Below are 24,464 nucleotides of genomic sequence, written 5' to 3'. Positions count from 1 at the left end.
AAATCTCTCCACTGTTTAGAGTCATATCTAGCAGAAGGTTGTGGATGTTGGTTGTCTATCTCAGACACAGGACATTAATCCCAGAGTTCCTCAGTTTCATGTCCTAGGCACAGCCGCCTTCAGGTGTTTCTCCATAATGTCCCATCATGGTTCAGAAGTGGAGATATTCACTTTGCAATCAATGTGCAGCACCACTTGCTACTCAGTAGATACTGGAACAGCCTGTGTCCAACTCAGCAACACCTGAACAACAGTCCCATTTGGGACAATTTGTGATGAGTAATAATTGCATCACAAATGCCAGGCAGTGCCAACAAGTGAGAATCCGCTTTGACATTGTGTCATTATCATTGCTGAATCCCCTATCACAATCATGAATATACCAGTGACAAGCCATATAAATACTGAGGCTACAAGAGCAAGTCAGAGGTCACAAATTCTGTGGCAAGTGTGTGTCTTCCTGATTTCTTAAAAGCCTGCCAACCATCTACAATGTACAAGTTAAAATTGTGGTAGAATATGCTCCAACAGCACTTAAGGTTGATACCATCCAGAACAATGCAGACTGCTTGATTACATCTAATCTAACAGTTCTAACATTCACATATTCATTGCCTCCACCAACAATGCACGGTAGCAGCAGTGTCTACCATCTACAAGATGCACTGCTCATGAAACAACTCACCAAGGCTCCTTAGACAGCAGCTTACCAAACCAATTATCAACTAGAAGGACAGGGCACCAGATCCACACGAATACCGCCATTCACAAGTTCCTCTTCAAGCCGCATAGCATCATGCATTTGAGCTTTACTACTGTTTCTTCACTATAATTGGGTCAAAATCCTCTCCTCATCCTCAAACTCCCACCAAATAGCACTGTGAGTTTGGTTTTCAAGAAAGCAACTCACTATCATCAATGTCTCAAACATTCAGCGACAGGTAATAAAGGTTGGATGAGCCAGCTTTGCCATACTATGAACAAGTGGTAAAGAAATTTCAATCATAACTATGTTGCAACCACTCATCTCGTTAAATAACCAGCCTCCTAGGTTGAATTTTCTTGCATTTTGTACCATGTGATAAAAACCAGTCAATTTTCTAAAGTGGATACCGGAAATGTAAATGTTTGAAATACTCAACTACTGTTGTTTTTCTTCAGCAGTCTCTCAAGGCCAAGAATGATTTGCTTTCATTCTAGGGGGGCTGGGGAGCAGCAGCTGCTGCAGCAACTTCAGCAGCTAAATAGCTCAACCCTGGAGCTGCAGTCTCTGCCACCTGGGGTAGGTCGTGTTTGATGAGATGCCAGTCGGATGCTCTGGATTCTGCTCTTTCCGTTGCTTGCACTCGGCCTTCACATGTTCCACTTGGTGTTTGTCGCTGTTGGTACCTTCACAGATGCTTCTCCTGTTTCTAGCAATTCCCAAGCATTAGTGGGATGTCACATTTGCTAAGAGGCTTTCAAGAAGTCCTTGTAGCAATTCTTCTGCCCTCCTAGAAATGGCTTACCGTTGGAAGCTCAGAGTAGAGCACTTGTTTAGACAATCTGGCATTGGACATGCGGACATTGTGGTTTGCCCATTGCAGCTGGTCATGCATGACCAGTGCCTTCAAACTGAGAGAGGGCACTCATGTTGGTACGTCCAACTTGCCAGTGAATTTGCAGGTTTTTGGGAAAACAGCTCCAGTGATAAGTTTTCAAGGATTTGAAGTGTCTGCTGTACATGGTCCATTTTTCTGATGCATATAGAAAAGGAGGGACCAGAGCTGCTCTGTACACTGTGAGCTTGCTGCTTGGTTTGAGATCTTGTCTTTGAACATTGTCCTCAGGCACCCGAAGACTGCAGTGGTTCACTGGAGTCGATGTTGCATATCATGGATATATGTTGGCTGTGGAGGCCAGGTCATTGAGTATATTTAAGATGGAGATTGATAGGTTCTTGATTGTCAAGGGGATCAAGGGTTGCAAGGAGAAAATGAGAGAATGGGGTTGAGAAACTTATCCCCCATGATTGAATGGCGGAGCAGACTTGATGGCTAAATGGCCTAATTTCTGCTCCTGTTTCTTATGGTTTTATCATGTTGTCCAGGGGCTTGCCATGTATTTGATTGTCAGGTGACAGTGATATGTGGCAGGAGTAGGTTGATGGATAACCTTTGTTTTCCAGATGCCTAACCTGAGACACATTCTCCCGTACCTCAGTGAATGGGTCAACGACGTTTGTGGTTCATCCTCACAGTGTGTACATGCACAGGAATCGCTTGCCTACTGGAGCTCAGTGACAGGAGTTGGGATAGCCTTAGTCTGACCTGGAAGTATCAAAGGTTGAACAGTTTCCCGCTCGCTTATAGGTTGGGTCTGCAGGATGCTTTATGGAGATGAGGTATCATATTTCAGCAAAGGAAATAGGGAAGAGTGTGGTGTAATGGCAAGCCCTGCTTAATCCCAGTTTGTGCTCATACTAGGTCCGTGGTGGACTTGCTGGTGAGGATTGTGGCTCATTTCATCATGAAGCAGGCAAATATTAATAACAGATTTCTTCAGGCAGTTGAATTTAAAGAGGATATTCCACAATCCTTCACTGTTGACAGAGTTGAAGGCTATGTGCAGAAGTTGCAGCTATTCCCTGCAATTACCTTGGATTTCTTGCACATTGAAAATCATGTCTATTGTGCCACTTGATTCATTGTAACTGCATTGCAACTTGTAGAGGAGTTCTTCAGCCTCAGTTGAAGGACGCAGTTGAAGAAGATTCTCAAAATAACCTTTCCATGGCAGACAGTAGAAAAATCCCTCTTTCTGCAATTGAGCTGTCTCCTTGCTTGAAGATGGACACAATTATGACATTGATGAGATCTCCCAGCATGGTTTCTTCCTTCCAGACAAGTTTAATGAGATCATGGATCTGTGTCAAGAGTGCCTGTCTGCCATATTTTAGTATTTCAGCTTGTTGTGTCTTGGCACTCGGGTGACTTTTTTAACCTCACGGCAGGTTGGAGGTGTGTTGATATGGTGACAGAGAGTGTACTGTAGATTGACATTGAGAACAACTACATCTAAGTCTGCAACTTGGTTGAAAATTCCTCAAAGGTGCTAAGTGCCTCTCAGTCTTTGAGTGACCCCCTGTTTTTGTTTGGCTCTCAGTGGAGTCGATTCCTGGATACTCAGCCTGTGGCTGGCTTTGATTGCACTGAAAAATCTGCACACATAGTGGTTGTCAGTCAGTTTGAGTCTCCTGCACTCAATTCCTTTACGGCTTGTTTCCTGTTGCTCAGATTTTGGTGGAACTACTGGTTCAAAATGCATTGTGTTTGCATTCTCATCACACTATCAGTGTTGATGTTTTCTGGTCAAGAGACCAAATGTCTCCTCTTAGGTGTTGACTGTAGCTCTTTTGAGATGGACTAAGTGCTGGGAACTTTGCAGCTTTGATATGTTGGTTATCGCCAGAATGGGTATGAGATGCTGCCTCAGTAGGCCAATCTTCTCCAGTTGGTGAGACTGGTAACATTTGAGTCCTTTGAGGAAGAGTTTTTCTACCTCTGCTGGTTTGGAGCTAAGTTGATGGAGGTGGTAGAGCAGATTATTTGGTGGTTGGCCCAGCATTTGTTGGTTCCACCCATGGTGCTGATTTAGAAAACATCTTTGTGGTCCCTCCCTTGAGCAATGATGTACTCTATTAGGTGCCAGTGCTTGGAGCAGGGTGTTGCCATGAGGTCTTGTGCTTGTCTTCGAGTGGAACAGGGTTTTTGTTATGATGAGATCATTATCTAGGCACTTTTTCAGGAGGATCCATTGAAATTTGTTTTCCCAGTGGGATTTTGGACTGGTTTGCATCCCACATGACTCTGACATTGAAGTCTTTGAGGAGAATCAACATCCCTTCCTTGGAGATACAGGACAGGGTGGCTGGTGTAGAAAGCTTCTCTTCTCTGGTCCGTTTAATCTGAAATAGAGACATATGCACTTGTTACGACTCAGAGACAGACAGCCGAACCGAACCAGGCTTCCTGCTTCTGTATTTGCAACACAGTAAAATTAAAACCTTCAAAGGGTCTCAAAATTAACTCTAGTGTTTCCTAATCAACTTTCTGAATAACCAATCCCAGACTCTGCAAATAGTCAACTCTAGACACACGGTCTGTGGTTCAAACAACAGACTTAGCAAGTTATAACAATACAGTAACTTGAGTAGAGCAAATTTTTGTAAAAGTTTAGTTCACGTCTTTATTTAAATCCCATATTCATTGTCTTCAGCCGCATTCACACACAAACAAGCACGCAAGTATAGTTAGGGAATAAATCAAAGAAAATAACAAAATTGGCCAACTTTCTTAAATGGTTTTCATAATGTGTTGTCCCACAATTGTTAGCTGATTGTTTCTTAGTTGATGAACTGAAGATATTGATCTAGTTCACCTTTTCAGTGAGCTCAGAGGAAATCAATGAGACTTGTAACATTGTTTCTGTTCTCTGAACTTCCAATAGCAGAAGACAAGAGGTTAGGCAGGGAGCTTTCAAATCCTTGTGCTGTAGCATCAACTGCAAAATTCCTTCTCACAGAAAACACACGCCAAAACCCAGTTCTAAATTCTTGTCTCTCCCTGTCAGACTGACCATTTCCCCATGAGGTCCTAGTTACCATTCACTTGCCATCTGCTTGAGCACTCGGTCTTTCCCAGACTTTGTGGAACCAATTCCCAGGTACTGACCTCGTTTATGGCCAAACATTTGCTATCTGTTAAACATGCTGTTCTTTGCTGGTGTCAAAGAGTCTGTAGAACCTCTTGAACAAGAACCAACCTGCATTTAACTTCTTGACATGGCCTTGCAAACAAACAACAGCTTGTTTCTCCAAATTTCCCTATGTCATGTCAAATGTCTTGTTCAGTTAAAGTTCACAGTTCACAGCTCCAAAGCAAAATTTATAAAAGAAAAAACTAAACTAATGAAAAATCAGGCATGATTCTAACACACTGATGACTGTGTTGTACCTTTTCTGGGCCAGACTGAGCTATAGGGTCGTGAGGTGCCAAGGGGTTTCATTGAGACAAAAGAGCTGTTCGTTCCTCATGGCAAAAACTGCCCCATTAGAGAAAACGTTCTTCTGGTTTGCCTTTTCAGAAGGCAGCTTTTTCTTTAGGCTGACCTCTTACCAGTCGTGTCTCACTGGCACTGAGTGAGTTGGGGAGGCTGACCTGACCGTATTGCAGTACATTCCAGGGATATGCCAATAATTAAATTGTACTGAGCTATGAAATCTTAATGGCTTATCTTGACCTTAGAAGAGCCTAATTCAGAACTATTATCGAAAATATTTTTTTGAAAAACTATTTAGACAAGAATGGGAGATAACAAGGTGTCGAGCTGATGAACACATCAAGCTAAGCAGCATCAGAGGAGCAGGAAGGCTGGCGTTTTGAGCCTAGACCCTTCTTCAGAAGTCAGGGAGGGCTCAGGGTTCTGAAATAAATAGGTAGAGAGGGGGAGGCGGATAGAAGATGGATAGAGAAGAAGATAGGTGGAGAGGAGACAGACATGTCAAAGAGACAGGGTTGGAGCCAGTAAATGTCAGTGTAGGTGGGGAGTTAAGGAGGGGATGAGTCAGTCCATGGAAGACGAACAGGTCGAGGGGGCGGTATGGGTAGGTAGTAGGAAATGGGGTTGCGGCTTGAGGTGGGAAGAGGGAATAGATGGGAAGAAGAACAGGTTAGAGAGGCGGGGACGAGCTGGGCTGGTTTTGGGATGCGGTCGGGGGAGGGGAGATTTTGAAGCTTGTGAAGTCCACACTGATATAATAGGGCTGCAGGATTCCCAAGCGGAATATGAGTTGCTGTTCCTGCAACCTCCTAGACAAGAATTGTTTCAAGTATTGTTTCTTGGGTTTTTATTGGATTAACCCTTTAGGATTACATTAGAAGGTATATGCTAAGATAGCATTAAAAATGCAATGTCCTATGCACTGGAATTTGTCATAGTTTATGTATTTTTAAAAATTTTCCTTGTTCAGTAATATGTGTCTGTGCATCATAGAAGGTGTACAGTACCCAGAGGGTTGATGATGTTCTGAGAGTGTGCAGACTTTTTTGAAACAAATTGTGATGACATTCCTGGTATGCACTGAGTTGCAACATCTTGTTTTATAGGTGGAACCAAGTCATTTCAGATTACAAACTGTAAGTAACTAAGGATGGCTAAACAAACAGTGTTATATAGTCTCAAAATATCTTAACTTAAATAAACATATACAATGCTGTTTACCTTGTGTGTCATATCTTGAATATTTGCATGGTAAGCTTTTTTTTGTTCCATTTAGTTAAAGCTTTACCAATCAACAGAAGCGCTAGTGAGAAACCTACTACTGGCATATTTAATGTAGTACAGTAATACAAAAGCAAAATACTGCAAATGCTAAAATTCTGAAAGAAAAACAGAAAATGCTGGAAATACTCAGCAGGTTCACAAAAATTCTGAGTTCAGTTCTGAGGAAGGGTCACTGGTCCCAAAATGTTAACTTTGATTATTCTTCACCGATGCCGCCAGACCCGCTGAGCTCTTCCAGCAACTTCTGTTTTTGTTCTGGCAAAATCTCTGCTATGTCATTGGTCATAGCATCATGCTGATGGCAGCAGGTACAGTGGAGGGCTGAATGTAGAGAGACTGGCAATGGAAAATGAAGACCTTATTTGAGAGTGTGCCAGGTTGTTTTGGAGATGTGAGCCAATGAGAGGAGACTATTCAGTCAAATTCTTAAACGCTTGATCTGCTTGTAAACTACTGCCTTATTTAGATTTAAGTTGAAAAAATCTTCTTAAAAATGCACATGCATCAATTGTTTATTTCTGATCTCTTTATGCTGCACCTGTTTCAATTCAATAGTCAAACGCATAGTACAGACCTGTAACAAGATTTTAAAAGCTAAGTTTATGAACAGATTCAGAGCTATTCAGATAAATCTTTTTAATGTTGCTTCTAATTGTGAAATTTACATCTTTTGGTAATCTTTTGGATCATTGCTTGAAATGAAAATGTTCAATTTGTGAAAGATTTTTGTTTTTTTTTCCACAAGGTGTGGTTGACTTGATCTTTTATTTTATTACTTTCTGCAGAATCGAACGGTTGCTACTCCAAGTCATGGTGTTTGGGACATGAGGGGGAAACAGTTCCATACCGGGGTTGAAATCAAAATGTGGGCGATAGCATGTTTTGCAGCACAGAGACAATGTAGAGAAGAAGTACTTAAGTAAGATGATGCTTCCCCTAAATTTAAATCTTTTGTTACAACTAGATACTTCCAAGCAAATCAATTGCTTTTAAAGCCTTACAATTGTTCTAATTTCAGCCTTGGTTGTATTTAAATTGGTTGTGCATCACTTACCACTGTCTTCTCAGGAGTTTTACTGACCAGTTGCGGAAAATATCGAAAGATGCAGGGATGCCTATCCAGGGCCAGCCATGTTTCTGTAAATATGCACAAGGAGCTGACAGTGTGGAACCAATGTTTCGGCATCTGAAGAATACCTATTCAGGACTCCAGCTCGTCATTGTTATTCTACCTGGGAAAACACCTGTCTATGGTAATATGCTTTAAATTTGTAAGCATACTTAATTATTCAGACTACAAGATTTAAATCCTTCCTTGGTATACTCCATGGCCAACAATTCCACTATAATACCTGTTTGTAACTCTCATTTATGTTCAAACCTCACTGGAGGTGATAGTAGGCATTTTGAATGTTGCTGTAGAGTTGATTTCAGACTCTAAGCTCTCGTACACTTTCAGCATAAATAAATGTATCGCAAGCAGACGATGCAAACATGACAGATTTTAACTCCATGCCGCAAATTACAAAATGCTTGTTGCTTTAGATGGCATCAATGTGTGGAATTTAATGCCAAATTCATTTCTAGGGAGGGCAAGTAAAACATTTAATCAGGCAATCGGGTGCATCTTACGAATCCTGCTAAGGTTGAAGGCACAGTATCTTACTGAGGTACTTAGCTTTGGGAAAGGGGTCCCCAATGACAGCCAAGCCCCTACTGTTGCTGCCATCCCTTCTTTTCAATGACCTTATTGCCTTCGCTTACCTAAGACCTGAGTCCCTTATGAGTCCTATCACCATGTTCATATCACCAGCAGCCGTGACTGTTCCCATGGTGACACTGCCTGTAATGCGTGGTTGTCAGTTTCTTATTTATTAGCAGCTCTCAGTGGTAAGAGTTTCCATCCCAGAGACCCTTGATCCTGGTAAAGGCCAACTCCTTGCAACTTATGTGCCTGAGGCTGTGTAGATACTTATTAGCAATCCAGCCTGCAGGTAGGACCCTGTTACTTGCAGTAAATTCTGCCCAGTCTATGTGATATTACCAGAAATTCTTAAAGGAAGCAAATGTAATTTTTATTTTTGTTTATTGTTATTGAATAATTTCTTGCCAGACCAGCCCTAATTTATATGTCTATGTTCTGCATCAGGTTTAATGATGTTAGTAGAGGTGAGGAATTTGAAACATCTCTAAGCAGCTCCACTCACTGCAGCTGGGGGTCTTGAGTGATTTAAAGATTACAAACTGAAAAACACAGGCTAATTACCAAAGGATATGGGTATCCACTGTCAGAAAAATTACTTTTCATAGCAATCAAATACACATCATGCCAGGGGTTTTACAGACAGACACTAGGGGAAGGACTTGGAATGAAGGCTTTTTCTTAATCGTGTACATTCCTTTGAAATCCTAATTTGTTTATTTTAGCATTGCATTTGTTGGTCACACCATACCAGTTAAATGCAATGTTATTTCAACACCTTTTCTATTACCCGTTATATAATTTTATACTCTTAAAAAGAAACACAATTTCATATTGCTCAAATTATTATTTAATTCTTAAAGTTACAAGCTTAATCCATGCTGAAGTTATTTTGTTCTCCAGTGCAGTATTTACTCACGCCTTACAGAGAATGTCTGTTATGTGCTTTTCATATACTTGGGCAAAAAGTATTCCGAGACATTTGAGTCGTACAGTATGGAAACAGACTCTTCAGTCCATCTAGTCTATGCTGACCATGTTCCCAAACTAAACTGATCCAACATGCCTGCATTTGGCCCATATCCCTCCAAAACCTCCCTATTCATGTCTTATCCAAATGTCTTTTAAACATTGTAACTGTCCCTGTATCCACCACTTCCTCTGGCAGCTCATTCCACACACTGACCACACTTTGTGTAAAAATGGTGCCCCTAATGTCCTGTATAAATGTTCTTCCTCTCACCTGAAAAATATGCTCCCTAGTTTTGAACACCCCCACCTTAAAGAAAAGACCTTTGCTATTCACCATCTATGCCCCTCATTATTTTGTAAACTTCTATAAGGTCACCCCTCAACCAGCTATGCTCCAGTGAGAAAAGTCTCATCCTATTTTTATAATTCAATCCCTCCATATTCCTGGCAGCATCCTGGTAAATCTTTTTGCAATCCTTTCCAGTTTAATAATATCCTTCCTATAACAGGCAATCAGAACTGTATACAGTACTCCAAAGAGGCTTCACCAACATTTTGTACAACCTCAACATGACTTCCCAACTCCACTACTCAGACCTTTGAGTATAGAAGGCAAGCAGCTAAGCACTTTCTTAACCACCCTAATTAAATGTGATGCAAATTTCAAAGAATTATGTACCTGAGCCCCATGGCCTTTCTGTTCTACAACACTACCCAGAGCCCTTAATTATGTAAGTCCTGCCTTTGTTTATTTTATCAAAATGCAATACCTCACATTTATCCAAATTAAACTCCATTTGCTACTCCTCAGCCTGTTGACCTAATGATGAGGGTCTCTTTGTAATCTTAGATAATCTTCTTCACTGTCTACTATACCACCAATTTTGGTGTCATCTGCAAACTTATTGACCGTGTCTCCTATATTGTCATCCAAGTCCTTCATATAAATGTCAAAACATAAGTTGACCCAGTTCTGATTCTGTGGAACACCACTGGTCTCAGGTCTCCAGTCCAAAAAAAACCCTCCACCACCACACTCTGTCTCCTCCTGTAAAGCCAATATTGTATGTCAATAGCAAGCTCTTCTGAATCCTCTGTGATCTAACTTTATTAATTATTCTACCATGCAGAACCTTATCGAAGGCTTTACTATAGTTCAAGTAAACTATGTATACCATTGTGCCCTCATCAATCTTTTTGATTACTTCCTCAAAAAGCTCCAAGTTTGTGAGGGACAATTTCCCTCACAGAAAACCATGCTGACTGTCCCTAATTATCCGCTTCCCTTCCACGTGCATATAAATCCTATCTTTCAGAATCACCCCCAACAATGTGCCAACCACCGACGTCAGACTCGCACGTCGATAGTTCCCAGGCTTCTCTTTACAGCCTTCCTTAAATAATGACACAACGTTAGCCACTCTCCAGTCCTCCAGTACCTCACCCCTGTTTATGGTTGATACATTATTTCTGCTAGGGGCCCAGTAATTTCCTTCCTATCTTCTCACAACATCCTGGGTACACTTGATCAGGCCTTGGAGATTTATCCAACATTGTATTTTTGAAGACCTCCAGTACTTTCTCTTCTTTAATGTAAACTGTTTTCAAAACATCAAATATTTGTTTTCTGAGTTCTCTAGCCTCTATTTATTTCTCCACAGTGAAAACTGACATGAAATATTCATTTAACATCTCTCCCGTTTCCTGACATATAGATGACCTCATGGATCTTTAAGGGACCCTGCTCAATTTAGTTGCTGTTTTGCTGTTGATGTATTTGTAGCATGTATTTGGATTATCCTTATTCTTATCTGCCAAGGCTATCTCTAATCCCCTGTTTGCCTTCCTGATTTCCCTCTTGAGAATGCCCTGAGACACTGCATACTCTTCAGGTGAGTCATTTGATCCCAGTTATCTATATTTAATATATTCTGCTTTTTTATTCTTGACTAGAACCTCAAAATCTTTATTCATCCATTGTTCCCTAATCTTCTCAGCCTTACATTTCACTTGAACAGGAACATAAAGCGCCTCAACTCTCATTATCTCATATTTTTGAAAGATGTGCCTTTATTTGCAAACAGTCTATTCCAATCAACTTTTCAAAGTTCTTGTCTCATTCCATTAAAATTTGCCTTATTCCGATTAAGAACTTTAACTTTTATGGAAGGCCTATCCTTTGCATTAACTACTTTAAAAACTAATGGAATAATGATCACTAATCCCAATGTGTTCCCTGACTAATACTACAGCCACTTGGCCTGCCTTATTTCCCAAGAGAAGGTCAAGTTTTGCTCCTTCTGTTGTAGGAACATTTAGTTATCAATAAAGAAAATTTTCTTGAACATGTTTAACAAATTCCTCAACGTCCAAAACTTTACCTCAATAGCTGTCCGAATCAGTGTTTGTAAAATTAAAATCCTTTGCTATTATGATCCTATTATTCTTGCGTATATCTGAGATCTGTACATATTTGCTCTGAATTTCCTTTTAACAATTAGTGGGCCTGAAGTACAGTCCCACCAAGGTGATCATCCCTTTCTGATTTCAACCTGAATATTTTCACTGGAGGATTCCTCAGAAATATGCTCTCTAATTACAGTAGTAATGTATTCCTTAATCAAAATGCCACCCCCTTCTCTCTTGCCTCCCTTTCTGACCATCCTCTAGCGTTTAAAACCCAGAATATTGGGCTGCCAGTCCTGTCCTTCCCTCAGCCAGGTTTCTGTAATAGCAGTGAAGACTCAGTCCCATGTTCTGATACATGCCCTGGGTTTATCAGCCTTTCTTGTAAGACCCCATGTACTGAAAATAGCACAGTTTAAATTCTTCAGAGTTAATTCATTCTCTGACTTGCTGTTGTCTGTCTCTCCTAACTAACTTGGTGTTTTCTAATTCAGAACTATCCTTATCTGCCTTTGTGTTTTCACTATTACTTAGGAACCCCCCCACCTTAATGTTTTACGGGCTCCCAAAATAGAACTAGCAAATCCCCCTGTCAGAATATTGATTCTTTTCCAGATTAGGTGAAACCCATCTGTTTTGTAAAGGTCTTTACCCCAGAAGAAATACCAATGATCACAAAAATCTGAATCCCTGCACATTGTACCACCTATTCAGCCATTGATTTATCTGGTCTATCCTTTTATTCCTTCCCTCATTAGAACTTGGCACCAGGAGTAAACCAGAGATTACTGCTTTTGAGATTCTGTTTTTTAACCTTCTGCCTAACCTCAAATATTCATTCTGCAGAGCTTATCCCTTTCCCGAACTATGTCATTCCTACGAATGTTTACAACAACTTCTGGCTTCTCACTTTCCCCTTTGACAATATGCTTAAAACATTTTGAGACATCCTTAACCCTGGCACCAGGAACGAGCTGTTATACTGGTGCATAACCCAGTTTTAGTGTAAATCTGGCATTTGTTGCTCGTATAACAAGAGTGTGTCCATTCATATAATCCACATCCACCTGAAGGGTGTGAAGGAAGTGAAAGATTAGCTGTTACATTCACTTCCATTGGACTTCATTTACATTTCATCATCTCCAATCTGCTAATCAGCCTTGAACTGTTCATTAATCCAAATGAGTGTTCAATGGAGCGTGTAGATTGCTTCTGGTGATGAGGTTGGTTTGTGCAAGATTATTATGCAATTGTAATGTCACAAGGTTATGTAACGCAAGGACCCAGGACGGTGTTTTGTGAGCATAAGTTCTTCAAGTCTGTATTTTTATCACATGAAACTCTGAGTACTGTTAATTGTATAAATGAAGGCTCAATGTGAGAGTGAACAGGGGCACACGGGTAATTATTTATACGGTTATAAGATCAAGTGTTACTGGTTATTCAAAGTTTGGTATATGTTCTTATCAGTTTAACGTCTGATATATACCCTATCTGGGATCCAAATACTGTGGATCTTGAATCAGAAGATAGTGCCTCTACCTCCTGAACCAGAAGCTCTGGGCTCAACAAGGGATAAGCAATGTAAGATGGAGATGAGGAGGAATTTCTTCATTCAGCAGGTGGGGGCTGTGTAGCAGCTGATTCATTGAGTATATACAAGATAGAAATTGATGGGTTAGCAGCAGCATTATTATGGTTGGAGTTTCTTTCCAATGTTTTAGTCAGTTGCCTTAACTCAAACGGTTAATTTCTCCCACTTTTTACTTTACTGTTGTATATTGAGAAGATTTTGTTTACCAGTAGGTGTTTCTAAGCAAACCGGTTGCTTCTTACGTATTGTCTAGTATTTAGTAGAAATGGTACCAGGGCATGTGTTTAGCTGTCTATGTAAATGAATTCGGGTGATTACAAAGTTATGTCAGCCAGGAGTACTAGTGGTTTGTGGAAGTGCAGGAACACTGCCATCTGGACTGTGAAGTGCTAGGAGTGAGCCTTCATCCATGGTGACACACACTGCAAATTCTTCATCACCCAGAAGACCAATTGAGCAGATCCTCAAAATAGCAATGTGGGTAGCCTGACTCTGTCAGTCTAATTGCCTTCATTGCAGAATCACAACAGACTTGTTTGAGCTTGAAAATGACCATGAAAAAATCTTATGATGCATTCACCTTTCTTCTAGCTGAGGTAAAACGTGTGGGAGATACTCTCCTGGGAATGGCTACTCAGTGTGTTCAAGTGAAGAATGTTGTTAAAACATCTCCACAGACGTTATCGAACCTCTGCCTGAAGATTAATGTGAAACTAGGCGGTATTAACAACATTCTGGTGCCACATCAGCGGTAAGTTTGTTTCCTTGTTTTGTGTCCTCCGAGATGCTTTACAGAAATATTATAAGACAAAATATAACCATAGACATATTGAGTCAGATAACCATGGCTTCATCAAAGAAATAAGCATTAAGGACAATCTTAAAAGAGGAAAATGAGGTGAAGATGGAGGAATACTCCAGTCCCTACGGACTAGGTAACTGTAAGAACAGCCACCAATGGTGAAGCACTTGAAATCAAGTATATGCAATAGGCTAGAATTAGATTAGCACCAGTATCCTGGATGGTTCCGAGGCTGGACAAGATTACAGATGTTCTCACCACTCAGCATGAAGGAATTTGAAAAGTGGGATGAAAATTTCAACATTATGACATCATTCATTTGGGAGCTGAGGTAAGTCAGCAAGGTTATGGGGAAGCAAAACTTGTTGTGCGTTCTTATGACACAACTGGCAAAGTTTTGGATGACCTCATAGATTTATGACCAGTATTAAAAATAATTATAAATGTTATCCTAAATTGCTGACAAAAATACCTTTTTGATTTATTGATTGTTTTTGCCTTTGTGAAGTTAGCAGTTTCCCTTGCAGTATAGGTGAAGGCTTTGACTTTTTGACAGATGTTCACTGGTGTTTATCTGCAAAAGCTAGGGGTTTGTGAAATCTCATTCAGGTAATTTGGCAGAAGCTTGTTTTAATGTAGGTTTAAAGTATAACTCATTTTGGTGGATCTCGTGTTTCTCCAAGACTGAAATAGTTACGGTGGGTGTACAGCCATAAGGTGAATGTGGCTCCTTGTTGTTTTAAAACTTGGTAAGTCAATGAATGAAGCAAACAGACCCGGAAGGATTTTCTGTTGTGCGCACTATGCTAATCTCCAAACAGAAGGCAATTAGCTGGGTGTCCCCAGCTAGGACAAAGAAAAATCTTAAGATCCTGTGTCATATTGATATTCTGTAATCCTTGCTCTCAACAGATGAGAACTTATTCAGGCTCAAGGCAATGCATATTGACTATCTTGTGTCGTGTAACAGCAAATTCATACCTAAAAAAACCCTGAATTTGTTTACAAACATGCATAAGAGGAAGAAGTAGTGCAAGATATAAATGTTAAATTGGTAAAATACAATAACCAAGAGGCATAAGAGAGAAATTTGAAATAGCCTTGCTAGATGTAAGGGGCTCTTGAAATCTTCTATACTGCTGAACTGAAAGTTCTAAAGTCCTTAATCACATGAATGAAAGCAACGGGCAGATCAGTGATTGTTCGCACAGAAAACAGGAATTACAAAGTAAATTAAATGCTTAATGACATTAAAATTCACCCCAGTTTCTGTTTGAATTGAAGTTTTCTGGTTAAGGTGGCTATTTCTATTGACGCTTACCAGCAAGCAGAGCCAAATGTCAGTGAGAAAGGGGCGGAGTGGGTCAGATCTCAAACAGCAGTGAGACAGGGTACAGGAAGAAGAGAACTTAGTGGCATGGTGTAAAGACAACACTCTCGCCCTCACTGTCAATAAAATGAAGGAGCTGGTTGTCAACATCAGGAGGCAGAGTGGAGGATGTGCCCTTGTCTGTATCAATGGTGCTGAAGTGGAAGTGGTCAAGACTTTCAAGTTTCTAGGAGTAAATGTCACCAGTAATCCTTCCTGGTCCATACACGTCAGTGCCAAAGTCAAGAAAGTACACCAGTGCCTCTACTTCCTCAGAAGGCTAAGAAAACTTGGCATGTCCATGATGATTCTTACTTTTTATAGTGCATCTATAAAGATTGGTATTTTGTCTGGATGCATCACAACTTGTCATGGCATGCCCAAGATTGCAAAAAATTACAGAAAGTAGTTAACACATCACAAAAACAAGCCTTCCTTCCATTGACTATGTCTGCTCTTACTGTTGCTTCAGAAAAACAGCCAACATGGTCAAAGACTCCTCCCATCTGATTATATTTTCTTCCAACTTCTTCCATCAGTCAGAAGTTAGGAAGCATGGACTGGGAGCAGTTGTTCCATGGTAAGGGAACTATAGACATGTGGAGACGGTTTAAGGAACAGTTGTTGGGAGTGATGAGTAAATATGTCCCTCTGAGACAGGCAAGAAGGGGTAAGATTAAGGAACCTTGGATGACGAGAGCGGTGGAGCTTCTAGTGAAAAGGAAGAAGGTAGCTTACATAAGGTGGAGGAAGCTAGGGTCAAGTTCAGCTAGAGAGGATTACATGCAGGCAAGGAAGGAGCTCAAAAATGGTCTGAGGAGAGCCAGGAGGGGGCACGAGAAAGGCTTGGCAGAAGGAATCCGGGAAAACACAAAGGCATTTTACACTTACGTGAGGAATAAGAGAATGGTCAAAGAAAGAGTAGGGCTGATCAGGGATAGCATAGGGAACTTGTGTGTGGAGCCTGAGGAGGTAGGGGAAGCCCTAATTGAGTTTTTTGCTTCTGTCTTTACGAAAGAAACCAACTTTGTAGTGAATGAAACCTTTGAAGAGCAGGTGTGCATGCTGGAATGGATAGAGATAGACGAAGCTGATGTGCTGAAAATTTTGTCAAACATTAAGATTGACAAGTCGCCAGGCCCGGATCAGATTTGTCCTCGGCTGCTTTGGGAAGCGAGAAATGCAATTGCTTCGCCACTTGCGAAGATCTTTGCATCCTCGCTCTCCACTGGAGTCGTACCTGAGGACTGGAGAGAGGCAAATGTAATTCCTCTCTTCAAGAAAGGAAATAGGGAAATCCCCGGCAATTATAGACCGGTAAGCCTCACGTCTGTCGTCTGCAAGGTGTTAGAAAGGATTCTGAGGGATAAGATTTATGACCATCTGGAAGAGCATGGCTTGATCAAATACAGTCAACACGGCTTTGTGAGGGGTAGGTCATGCCTTACAAACCTTATTGAGTTTTTTGAGGATGTGACTAGAAAGGTTGATGAGGGTCGAGCTGTGGATGTGGTGTATATGGACTTCAGTAAGGCATTTGATAAGGTTCCCCATGGTAGGCTCATTCAGAAGGTCAGGAGGAATGGGATACAGGGGAACTTAGCTGCTTGGATACAGAATTGGCTGGCCAACAGAAGACAGCGAGTGGTAGTAGAAGGAAAATATTCTGCCTGGAAGTCAGTGGTGAGTGGAGTTCCACAGGGCTCTGTCCTTGGGCCTCTACTGTTTGTAATTTTTATTAATGACTTGGACGAGGGAATTAAAGGATGGGTCAGCAAGTTTGCAGACGACACAAAGGTCGGAGGTGTCGTTGACAGTGTAGAGGGCTGTTGTAGGCTGCAGCGGGACATTGACAGGATGCAGAGATGGGCTGAGAGGTGGCAGATGGAGTTCAACCTGGATAAATGCGAGGTGATGCATTTTGGAAGGTTGAATTTGAAAGCTGAGTACAGGATTAAGGATAGGATTCTTGGCAGCGTGGAGGAACAGAGGGATCTTGGTGTGCAGATACATAGATCCCTTAAAATGGCCACCCAAGTGGACAGGGTTGTTAAGAAAGCATATGGTGTTTTGGCTTTCATTAACAGGGGGATTGAGTTTAAGAGTCGTGAGATCTTGTTGCAGCTCTATAAAACTTTGGTTAGACCGCACTTGGAATACTGCGTCCAGTTCTGGGCGCCCTATTATAGGAAAGATGTGGATGCTTTGGAGAGGGTTCAGAGGAGGTTTACCAGGATGCTGCCTGGACTGGAGGGCTTATCTTATGAAGAGAGGTTGACTGAGCTCGGTCTCTTTTCATTGGAGAAAAGGAGGAGGAGAGGGGACCTAATTGAGGTATACAAGATAATGAGAGGCATAGATAGAGTTGATAGCCAGAGACTATTTCCCAGGGCAGAAATGGCTAGCACGAGGGGTCATAGTTTTAAGCTGGTTGGTGGAAAGTATCGAGGGGATGTCAGAGGCAGGTTCTTTACGCAGAGAGTTGTGAGAGCATGGAATGCGTTGCCAGCAGCAGTTGTGGAAGCAAGGTCATTGGGGTCATTTAAGAGACTGCTGGACATGTATATGGTCACAGAAATTTGAGGGTGCATACATGAGGATCAATGGTCGGCACAACATTGTGGGCTGAAGGGCCTGTTCTGTGCTGTACTGTTCTATGTTCTAAGATATAAAAGTTTGAAAACACGCACCAACAGATTCAAGAACTGGATTTTCCCCGCTGTTAACAGATCTGTGAACAGACATCTCCTATATTAGAGTTGATCTTTCTCTGCACCTTCTGTGTAGCTGAATGACTATATTCTGCATCCTGTTCTGTTACCCTGATGTACTTATAGACAATACTTTGTACTGTACCTCAGTACATGTGACGATAATAAATCAAACCTAATCAAATCAAAGATGAAGTTGGCACTCCCAATGATGCATGAAATGATAAGTTTTTTGATGGAAAGAAAGACATTCGATATTGCTGTTGATGGTTTGTTGGTAGACCGTTCGCTATTATGCAGTTAGCATTTGTGTCAAATCTTTGCATTGTTTCATATATTGTCTCTAATCTAATTGTCACCACAGTAGCACATAATGAGGTTCTAAACCAGCTTATACTTACTAACTTCAATCACATTCACATGAAATTGGCACCAACAAAAATAATTATTTCTAAATGTTACACTTTAAATATACAAGACAAAATTTATTTATTTGTCATAAAGATTGTTGTTTAGATTAGAAATTAGTTAGCCAAAAGATTTTAAGTCATTTGCAAATAATCAAATGTGTATTCAGTTCATGCTCTGTAATTTATGTCCAAGTTAATTTCACAAGAAACAAAAAGCACCTATATTTGCATTAAATCTGTTCCTGTTTTGAACACACTACTCAATAATTGTTTATTTCTTCATTTAATGTCTGTAGACCATCCGTATTCCAGCAGCCTGTGATTTTTTTGGGGGCTGATGTCACACACCCACCGGCTGGAGACGGCAAGAAACCCTCTATTGCTGCTGTAAGTGTTCATATATTTTTGACAAGAATATATGTTCTCAAATGGACAGTGGTAGAGGAAGGAGGGAGGGGGAAAATGTGTAAAGTATGCAAGTCTTGACTTCTGCATTGTGTACTGTTAATATTGAATGTGGACGAAGGAACGTGATGAGCTGTCTTCCACTTAGATCATGAATTTTCCAGGCATACTTTTGAATTTGATCAACTATTTGATGGGCATGCTAAATCAAGACAGCCAACCTTACATTAAGATAGTAAGAACTGCAGATGCTGGAGGCAGAGGTAACGCAATGTGGAGCTGGAGGAACACAGCAGGCCAGGCAGCATCACAGGAGCAAGAAAACTGACGTTTCAGGTCAGGACCCTGTAAAAGGGCCCCGACCCAAAATGTCAACTTTCCTGCTCCTTTGATGCTGCCTGGCCTGCTGTGTTCCTCCAGCTCCACACTCTGTTATCTATAGCCCACTTTACGTTACCAGGGTGGGGTAGGGGGGTGTGGTTGAGGTTGCTATAAAAGAGAAAAATGTGTCCCTTTCAGGCATGATATGCTCCAGCTGGATTTCACAATTAGTTTGTCCAGGATAGAGGTCTATATCAAAGGCAACAAGAGCAGGCACAAGGAGAGAAGCCATCACAATGAAACGATCTTAAGAAAGCAGACAATGACACACCCCTCCCTGACACGCGCAGTGCTTTCAATGCTAAGTTTGAGCAGAATACTGTCAGTTTGGCAACATCTGCTCCAACAGCCCCAGACTCACCTGCTCCCTCTGTCACCGCTTCAGAAGTCAGATCAGTCAGTCAACCTAAGGAAAGCAACAGGCCCCAATGGTGTTCCCCAGCCAAGCACTCAGGTCCTGTGCGGATCAGTTGGCGGAGGTATTCACCGACATCGTCAGTGTCTCCCTCCTACAAGCCAAAGTCTCTACCTGCTTCAAGAAGACTACCATCATTCCCATACCTAAGAAAACACATGCAGTGGACCTTAATGACTACTGCCTAATAGCTCTGATTTCAATAATCCTGAAGTGCTTCAAGAGGCTGCTCATGGCCCACATCAACTCTCGTCTCCCAAACTGCTTCAATCCCCTACAGTTTGCTTCCCAACATGACAGGTCCACAGAGGATGCCATATCCCTAGTCCTGCACTCATCCCTGGAACATCTGGACAACAAAGACACCTACGTCAGACTCCTGCTCATTGACTACAGCTCCACCTTCAACACCATTATCCTCTTCTGACTGATCTCAAAACTCCATGACCTTGCTCTGAACCCCGCCCTCTGCAAATGGATCCTCAGCTTTCTGACCTATAGGCTGCAATCAGTGAGGATAGGTAGTTGCACCTCCTCCACAATAACTCCCAACGCTGGAGCCCCCCAAGGATACGTCCTTGGCCTCCTACTGCACTCAGTGTACACATACGACTGTGTTGCCAAATTCCAAACAAACGCCATCTACAAGTTCTCTGACAACCCTGATGTAGTGGGCCTGATATCTAACAATGAGTCAAAATACGGAAGGGTGATAGAGGGCTTGGTGACGTGGTGCAATGAAAACAACCTGTGTCTCAACATTGGCAAAACTAAAGAACCGATCATCGACTTCAGAAAGAAGGGAAGAGAATACACCCGCATCTACATCAACGAAACTGAGGTTGAGAGGGTGAAGAGCATCAAGTTCCTCAGAGTGACAATAACTGACGACCTGTCCTGCACTTCCCAAGTAGATGTGACAAGCAAGAGGGCACAGCAATGCCTTCTGTTCCTCAGGCAGCTCAGGAGATTTAAAATATCCATAACGACCTCACCAACTTCTACAGATGCATTATTGAAAGCGTACTGTCTGGGTGTGTAATGGTCTGGTATGGCAACTGCTGTACCAAGGACCATAAGAAAATACAGAAGGTTGTGTGCACAGCCCAGACCATCACGGAAGCCGACCTTCCTTCCATGGGCTCCACTTACACGGCTCGCTGCCACGGGAAAGGCGACCAATATTGTCTCAGACCCATTGCACCCCATAATGACCTCCCATAATCTCTTCCATCAGGGAGAAGATACAGAAGGTTGGACACACGCATGAGCAGGTTCAGGAACAGCTTCTTTCTGGCCGTTATCAGACTGTTGAATGGACTTGAGCCTCAAACAGTGTAATCTGTATGCCTCTCAAGTCTTTTTGACATCTGTACATCCTTTGCTTTCTGTGATCTGCCTGTACTGCTTGTGAACAAAGCTTTTCAATTTATTTTAGTACACATAACAATAAAATCAATCAAACAAATGATTCTCTGGTACTAATTAGATGGATTAGAATAGAGCCAGGTGAGAGCCGTCCCACCCACTGGATTCACAGAGCAGAATTTTCGGCAATCACCTTAAAGATTGCAAACAGGTCAAGAATGACTAGGATGGAATGTTTACCTTTGTCACAGTCACATAACATGTCAACTTTACTATTAATGAAAGGAAAAATAGACTTGTCGCTGACCGTTGTGCCTCAGTATGAAGGCAGCTTAATGTTTGACCTATTTGATTGCACTGCCCACACCCTGTATATGCAAATTTGGGTCATCAGGATCTTTTCATTTTCAAACTCCCTCACATCATTCATAAAGCGAGTTATCAGTGCATTAATCAGTCTGAATGCAATTATCTGATTGCTTTTTCAAGGTTGTGGGCAGTATGGATGCCCACCCTAGTCGTTATTGTGCCACTGTGCGTGTTCAGAGACCTCGACAGGAGATCATTCAAGACCTAGCTTCAATGGTTCGAGAACTTCTCATCCAGTTTTACAAATCAACCCGCTTCAAACCCACTCGGATTATATTCTACCGAGATGGTGTTTCTGAGGGGCAATTCCGTCAGGTAAGTGTAGTTCAACTTAACTATCATGTCAGTTGTATTCTGTGCTCAAACCTAATCAATGCAAATTTCTAATTAAATCTGGTATGACAAACATATTTTGCAGTTACCTTTGTAAATTTGTGGTAACCAATTCAGCACAAACTCTGCTACGTTTCTCTCACTCTGTGTGGAAATCTCTGTGCTGAAACCAACATAAGTATGAAAGTACCATGTGATAACGAAGTTGTACCAAATGCTTCACTTTGCCAGTTTACTATTAAATGCAATATTTTCCTCCCATGGGCATAAACTTGAACTCCAAAAACACAAAATGTCTAGAACAAGTGCAAAATCTGCTTCCATTTGGTTTTGATGGAGGGTGGACAAGGGACAGGCACTGCTCACAGGAAACGGGTTGATGACTTAAATATATTACTTGCCTTCATTTTTAACAAACATTCTAATTTTAATGACACTCAACAGCTCACAGGGGCAGAAAGTAGTTGAATCCATGAGGCAGTCCCTTTACAGAGCTACCTGTCGGCGAGAAACACAATGGTAAAGCCTCCAGATCGACTAACCAGTGACTCCTAATCTCCCAATTTAGCTACCCATCACTCCTGCTATAGAAATCTCCCAGGACATGAACCTCCCATGGGGTCCCTTCCTCATAATCAAGACACCTCTGAACCACCATGGGATGGCCTCATTGCTATTCCTACTCAACAATCTATATTTTCCATTACATTTTCCTAATCTAAATAGTCTCCCTTTTGTAAAGCATGCTAAATATGGATGGAAAATCTACAGGGAAAAGATATTAAATTAATCTTGCAATCTTCCTGCCTTCCGAATCTCTTATCCGACTCTATCCCCATAACTCTTACAGAACAGCACTAGATTAGAATCTCGCCCATGATGTAATCTTGGGTGTAGCTGGATCCTTGAACTTTATGGAGCCATTTAATTAACAGGCATTTCCCACCTATCATACTTCCATTTGTTTCTATGCTGTAGGTATTGTATTGTGAGCTATTGGCAATTCGAGAAGCTTGTATCAGCCTGGAAAAGGACTATCAGCCTGGCATCACATACATTGTTGTGCAGAAACGTCATCACACTCGATTGTTCTGCGCTGATAAGAATGAGAGGGTAAGAACTAGGATGAGAATCTCCCACCTGATCCATCTAGCTTGGGGAGTTTTATAACATGGGTTAAATCCTTAAATAGCCATTCAACTCAGTAATTTTTCTTAATGAGAACTAAATGTGAAATCATCTGTAATGTTTAAGGTGAGTTTTTTTTAATTCCCTCTGTCTGAAAGGTTGGAAGAAGTGGAAATATTCCAGCAGGAACAACAGTAGACACAGATATCACCCACCCATATGAATTTGATTTTTATCTCTGCAGCCATGCTGGAATACAGGTATGAAATGAAAGTTTGATAGCACAATATTTTTATTCCTGGAGGATAAAGCAGAGAAATGTGTTAAAATATTTTTCTGAATGTTTCCCATGTTTACAAATACCAGTTCTGTTAAGAGGGAAGATGAGTAAACAATTGGAGTTTAGAGCAGACCGCAAGCACATCCTGCTGTCGGCCATTTTTTTAAAAATGCAGTTGTTGCAAAAAGGAGCATCTTTCTCCTTTTGAGTAAGCTCTCATAGCTTTAATTTTGTCTGTGTAATCTACTGAAGCCCAAAGAGATTGTACTTAAACAATATCATGGATTGCTTTTTACCAAGGAAAGAATAAGTTTTATTTGTCTGACCTTTCATTACCTCATGACATCACAATGGACTTTGTCGCAAATTAAATACTTTGAAATAAGGAATTGTTACATTGTTGTAAGGAAATGCAACAATTAGCATTCCCTCTAAATTTTTTTCTTCTTTGTGGACCTCCTGAGGTCCATGTGCAGTGGAGACTTCCAGACCTAGATGTCAAAACTGTGATCAGCAATGATGCACTGATTACCATGTACAGAAACTCAGAACAGCAGTTGTCAGCAACGAATTTGTAAACAGCATGGTCCTACAAATACCAACATGCTCAATGACCAAACTATCACTAGATAAACCAAATGAACTTTCCTGCTCTTCAGTATAGTGCTATGTTCATTGTGCTTTGTTCTTTTAAATCCGGACAGGTGAATTTCATAAGTGATTACAATCATTTTGACGAAGTGGATTAATTAAAAACAGCCAGCACTAATTTGTTGAAGGCCCATCATTCATTAATTCGATTGAGTTTTCTTAGGATCAAGTGAGCAGGGTTAAATCAGCTCCTGTCTTTTTAACCTCCTTGGTTAATTGGAGCATAAATTTTTAATTTTGTTTAGCAAGTAAATTTATCACACTTCAGTTAAAAAAGTAGTTTACTAGATGAAATGAAAGAGCCAATTATAAAATTTGCTTACATGAAAGAAAGAGGAATTTTATTAATTTTTTTACCCCAAGAAAAGTAATGAAATATGACATCTAACATACACACAAACATAGATACAATGTTGCCAAAGGGGAGGCACTGTCGAGGACAAAAGGAAGTTTAAGAAATGTCTTTACTGTTTTGAAGTGTTGGGTTTAACCTGAGACAACAGTTGTTTAATTCTTGCCTCATAACTTCAGCAGTAGTGCAATTTGTGAATGGATGTTTCATCTATTTGGTTTTCACTAGGCACTGTCTTCAAGAAGCTGACAGAAACAGGGAAAAGAGAGCGGGCTTACCATTTTTGTTAATTTAAGCTTAAATTGATCCTTGTTTATTAATGGTTGGCTCATCCTGTTTCGGTGACCACCTTAGCCATCTTAAATCAGTAGTTTTTATTTAGGATTCCTTACCCTTAGCCACAGGTAGATTGGGCACTTTTTTGACTAAAAGTGACCGTGTTAAGGTCTTCCTTGAATATCCGCAGTATACAGTGTGATCAGAGTAACAGTT

The 24,464-nt window shown here is 41.0% G+C and overlaps 1 protein-coding gene across 2 annotated transcripts in view; it reads left to right on the top strand.

The window, feature by feature from the left end:
• The window catches only part of LOC125464958 (protein argonaute-3), a 140,335-nt gene that overhangs the window by 103,034 nt on the left and 12,837 nt on the right, over nt 1-24,464 (top strand). For both annotated transcript variants that reach the window (XM_048557929.2, XM_059654288.1), the window contains 8 exons: nt 6,147-6,176; nt 7,110-7,243; nt 7,393-7,577; nt 13,590-13,749; nt 18,587-18,677; nt 21,349-21,543; nt 22,540-22,674; nt 22,848-22,949. In XM_048557929.2, coding sequence (XP_048413886.1) covers nt 6,147-6,176; nt 7,110-7,243; nt 7,393-7,577; nt 13,590-13,749; nt 18,587-18,677; nt 21,349-21,543; nt 22,540-22,674; nt 22,848-22,949 — 1,032 coding nt within the window. The remainder of the gene's footprint in view (nt 1-6,146; nt 6,177-7,109; nt 7,244-7,392; nt 7,578-13,589; nt 13,750-18,586; nt 18,678-21,348; nt 21,544-22,539; nt 22,675-22,847; nt 22,950-24,464) is intronic.

Source organism: Stegostoma tigrinum, chromosome 24 (assembly GCF_030684315.1).
Source record: "Stegostoma tigrinum isolate sSteTig4 chromosome 24, sSteTig4.hap1, whole genome shotgun sequence".
NCBI classification, from domain to species: domain Eukaryota; kingdom Metazoa; phylum Chordata; class Chondrichthyes; order Orectolobiformes; family Stegostomatidae; genus Stegostoma; species Stegostoma tigrinum.
This window is presented reverse-complemented; position numbering and strand designations above follow the sequence as displayed.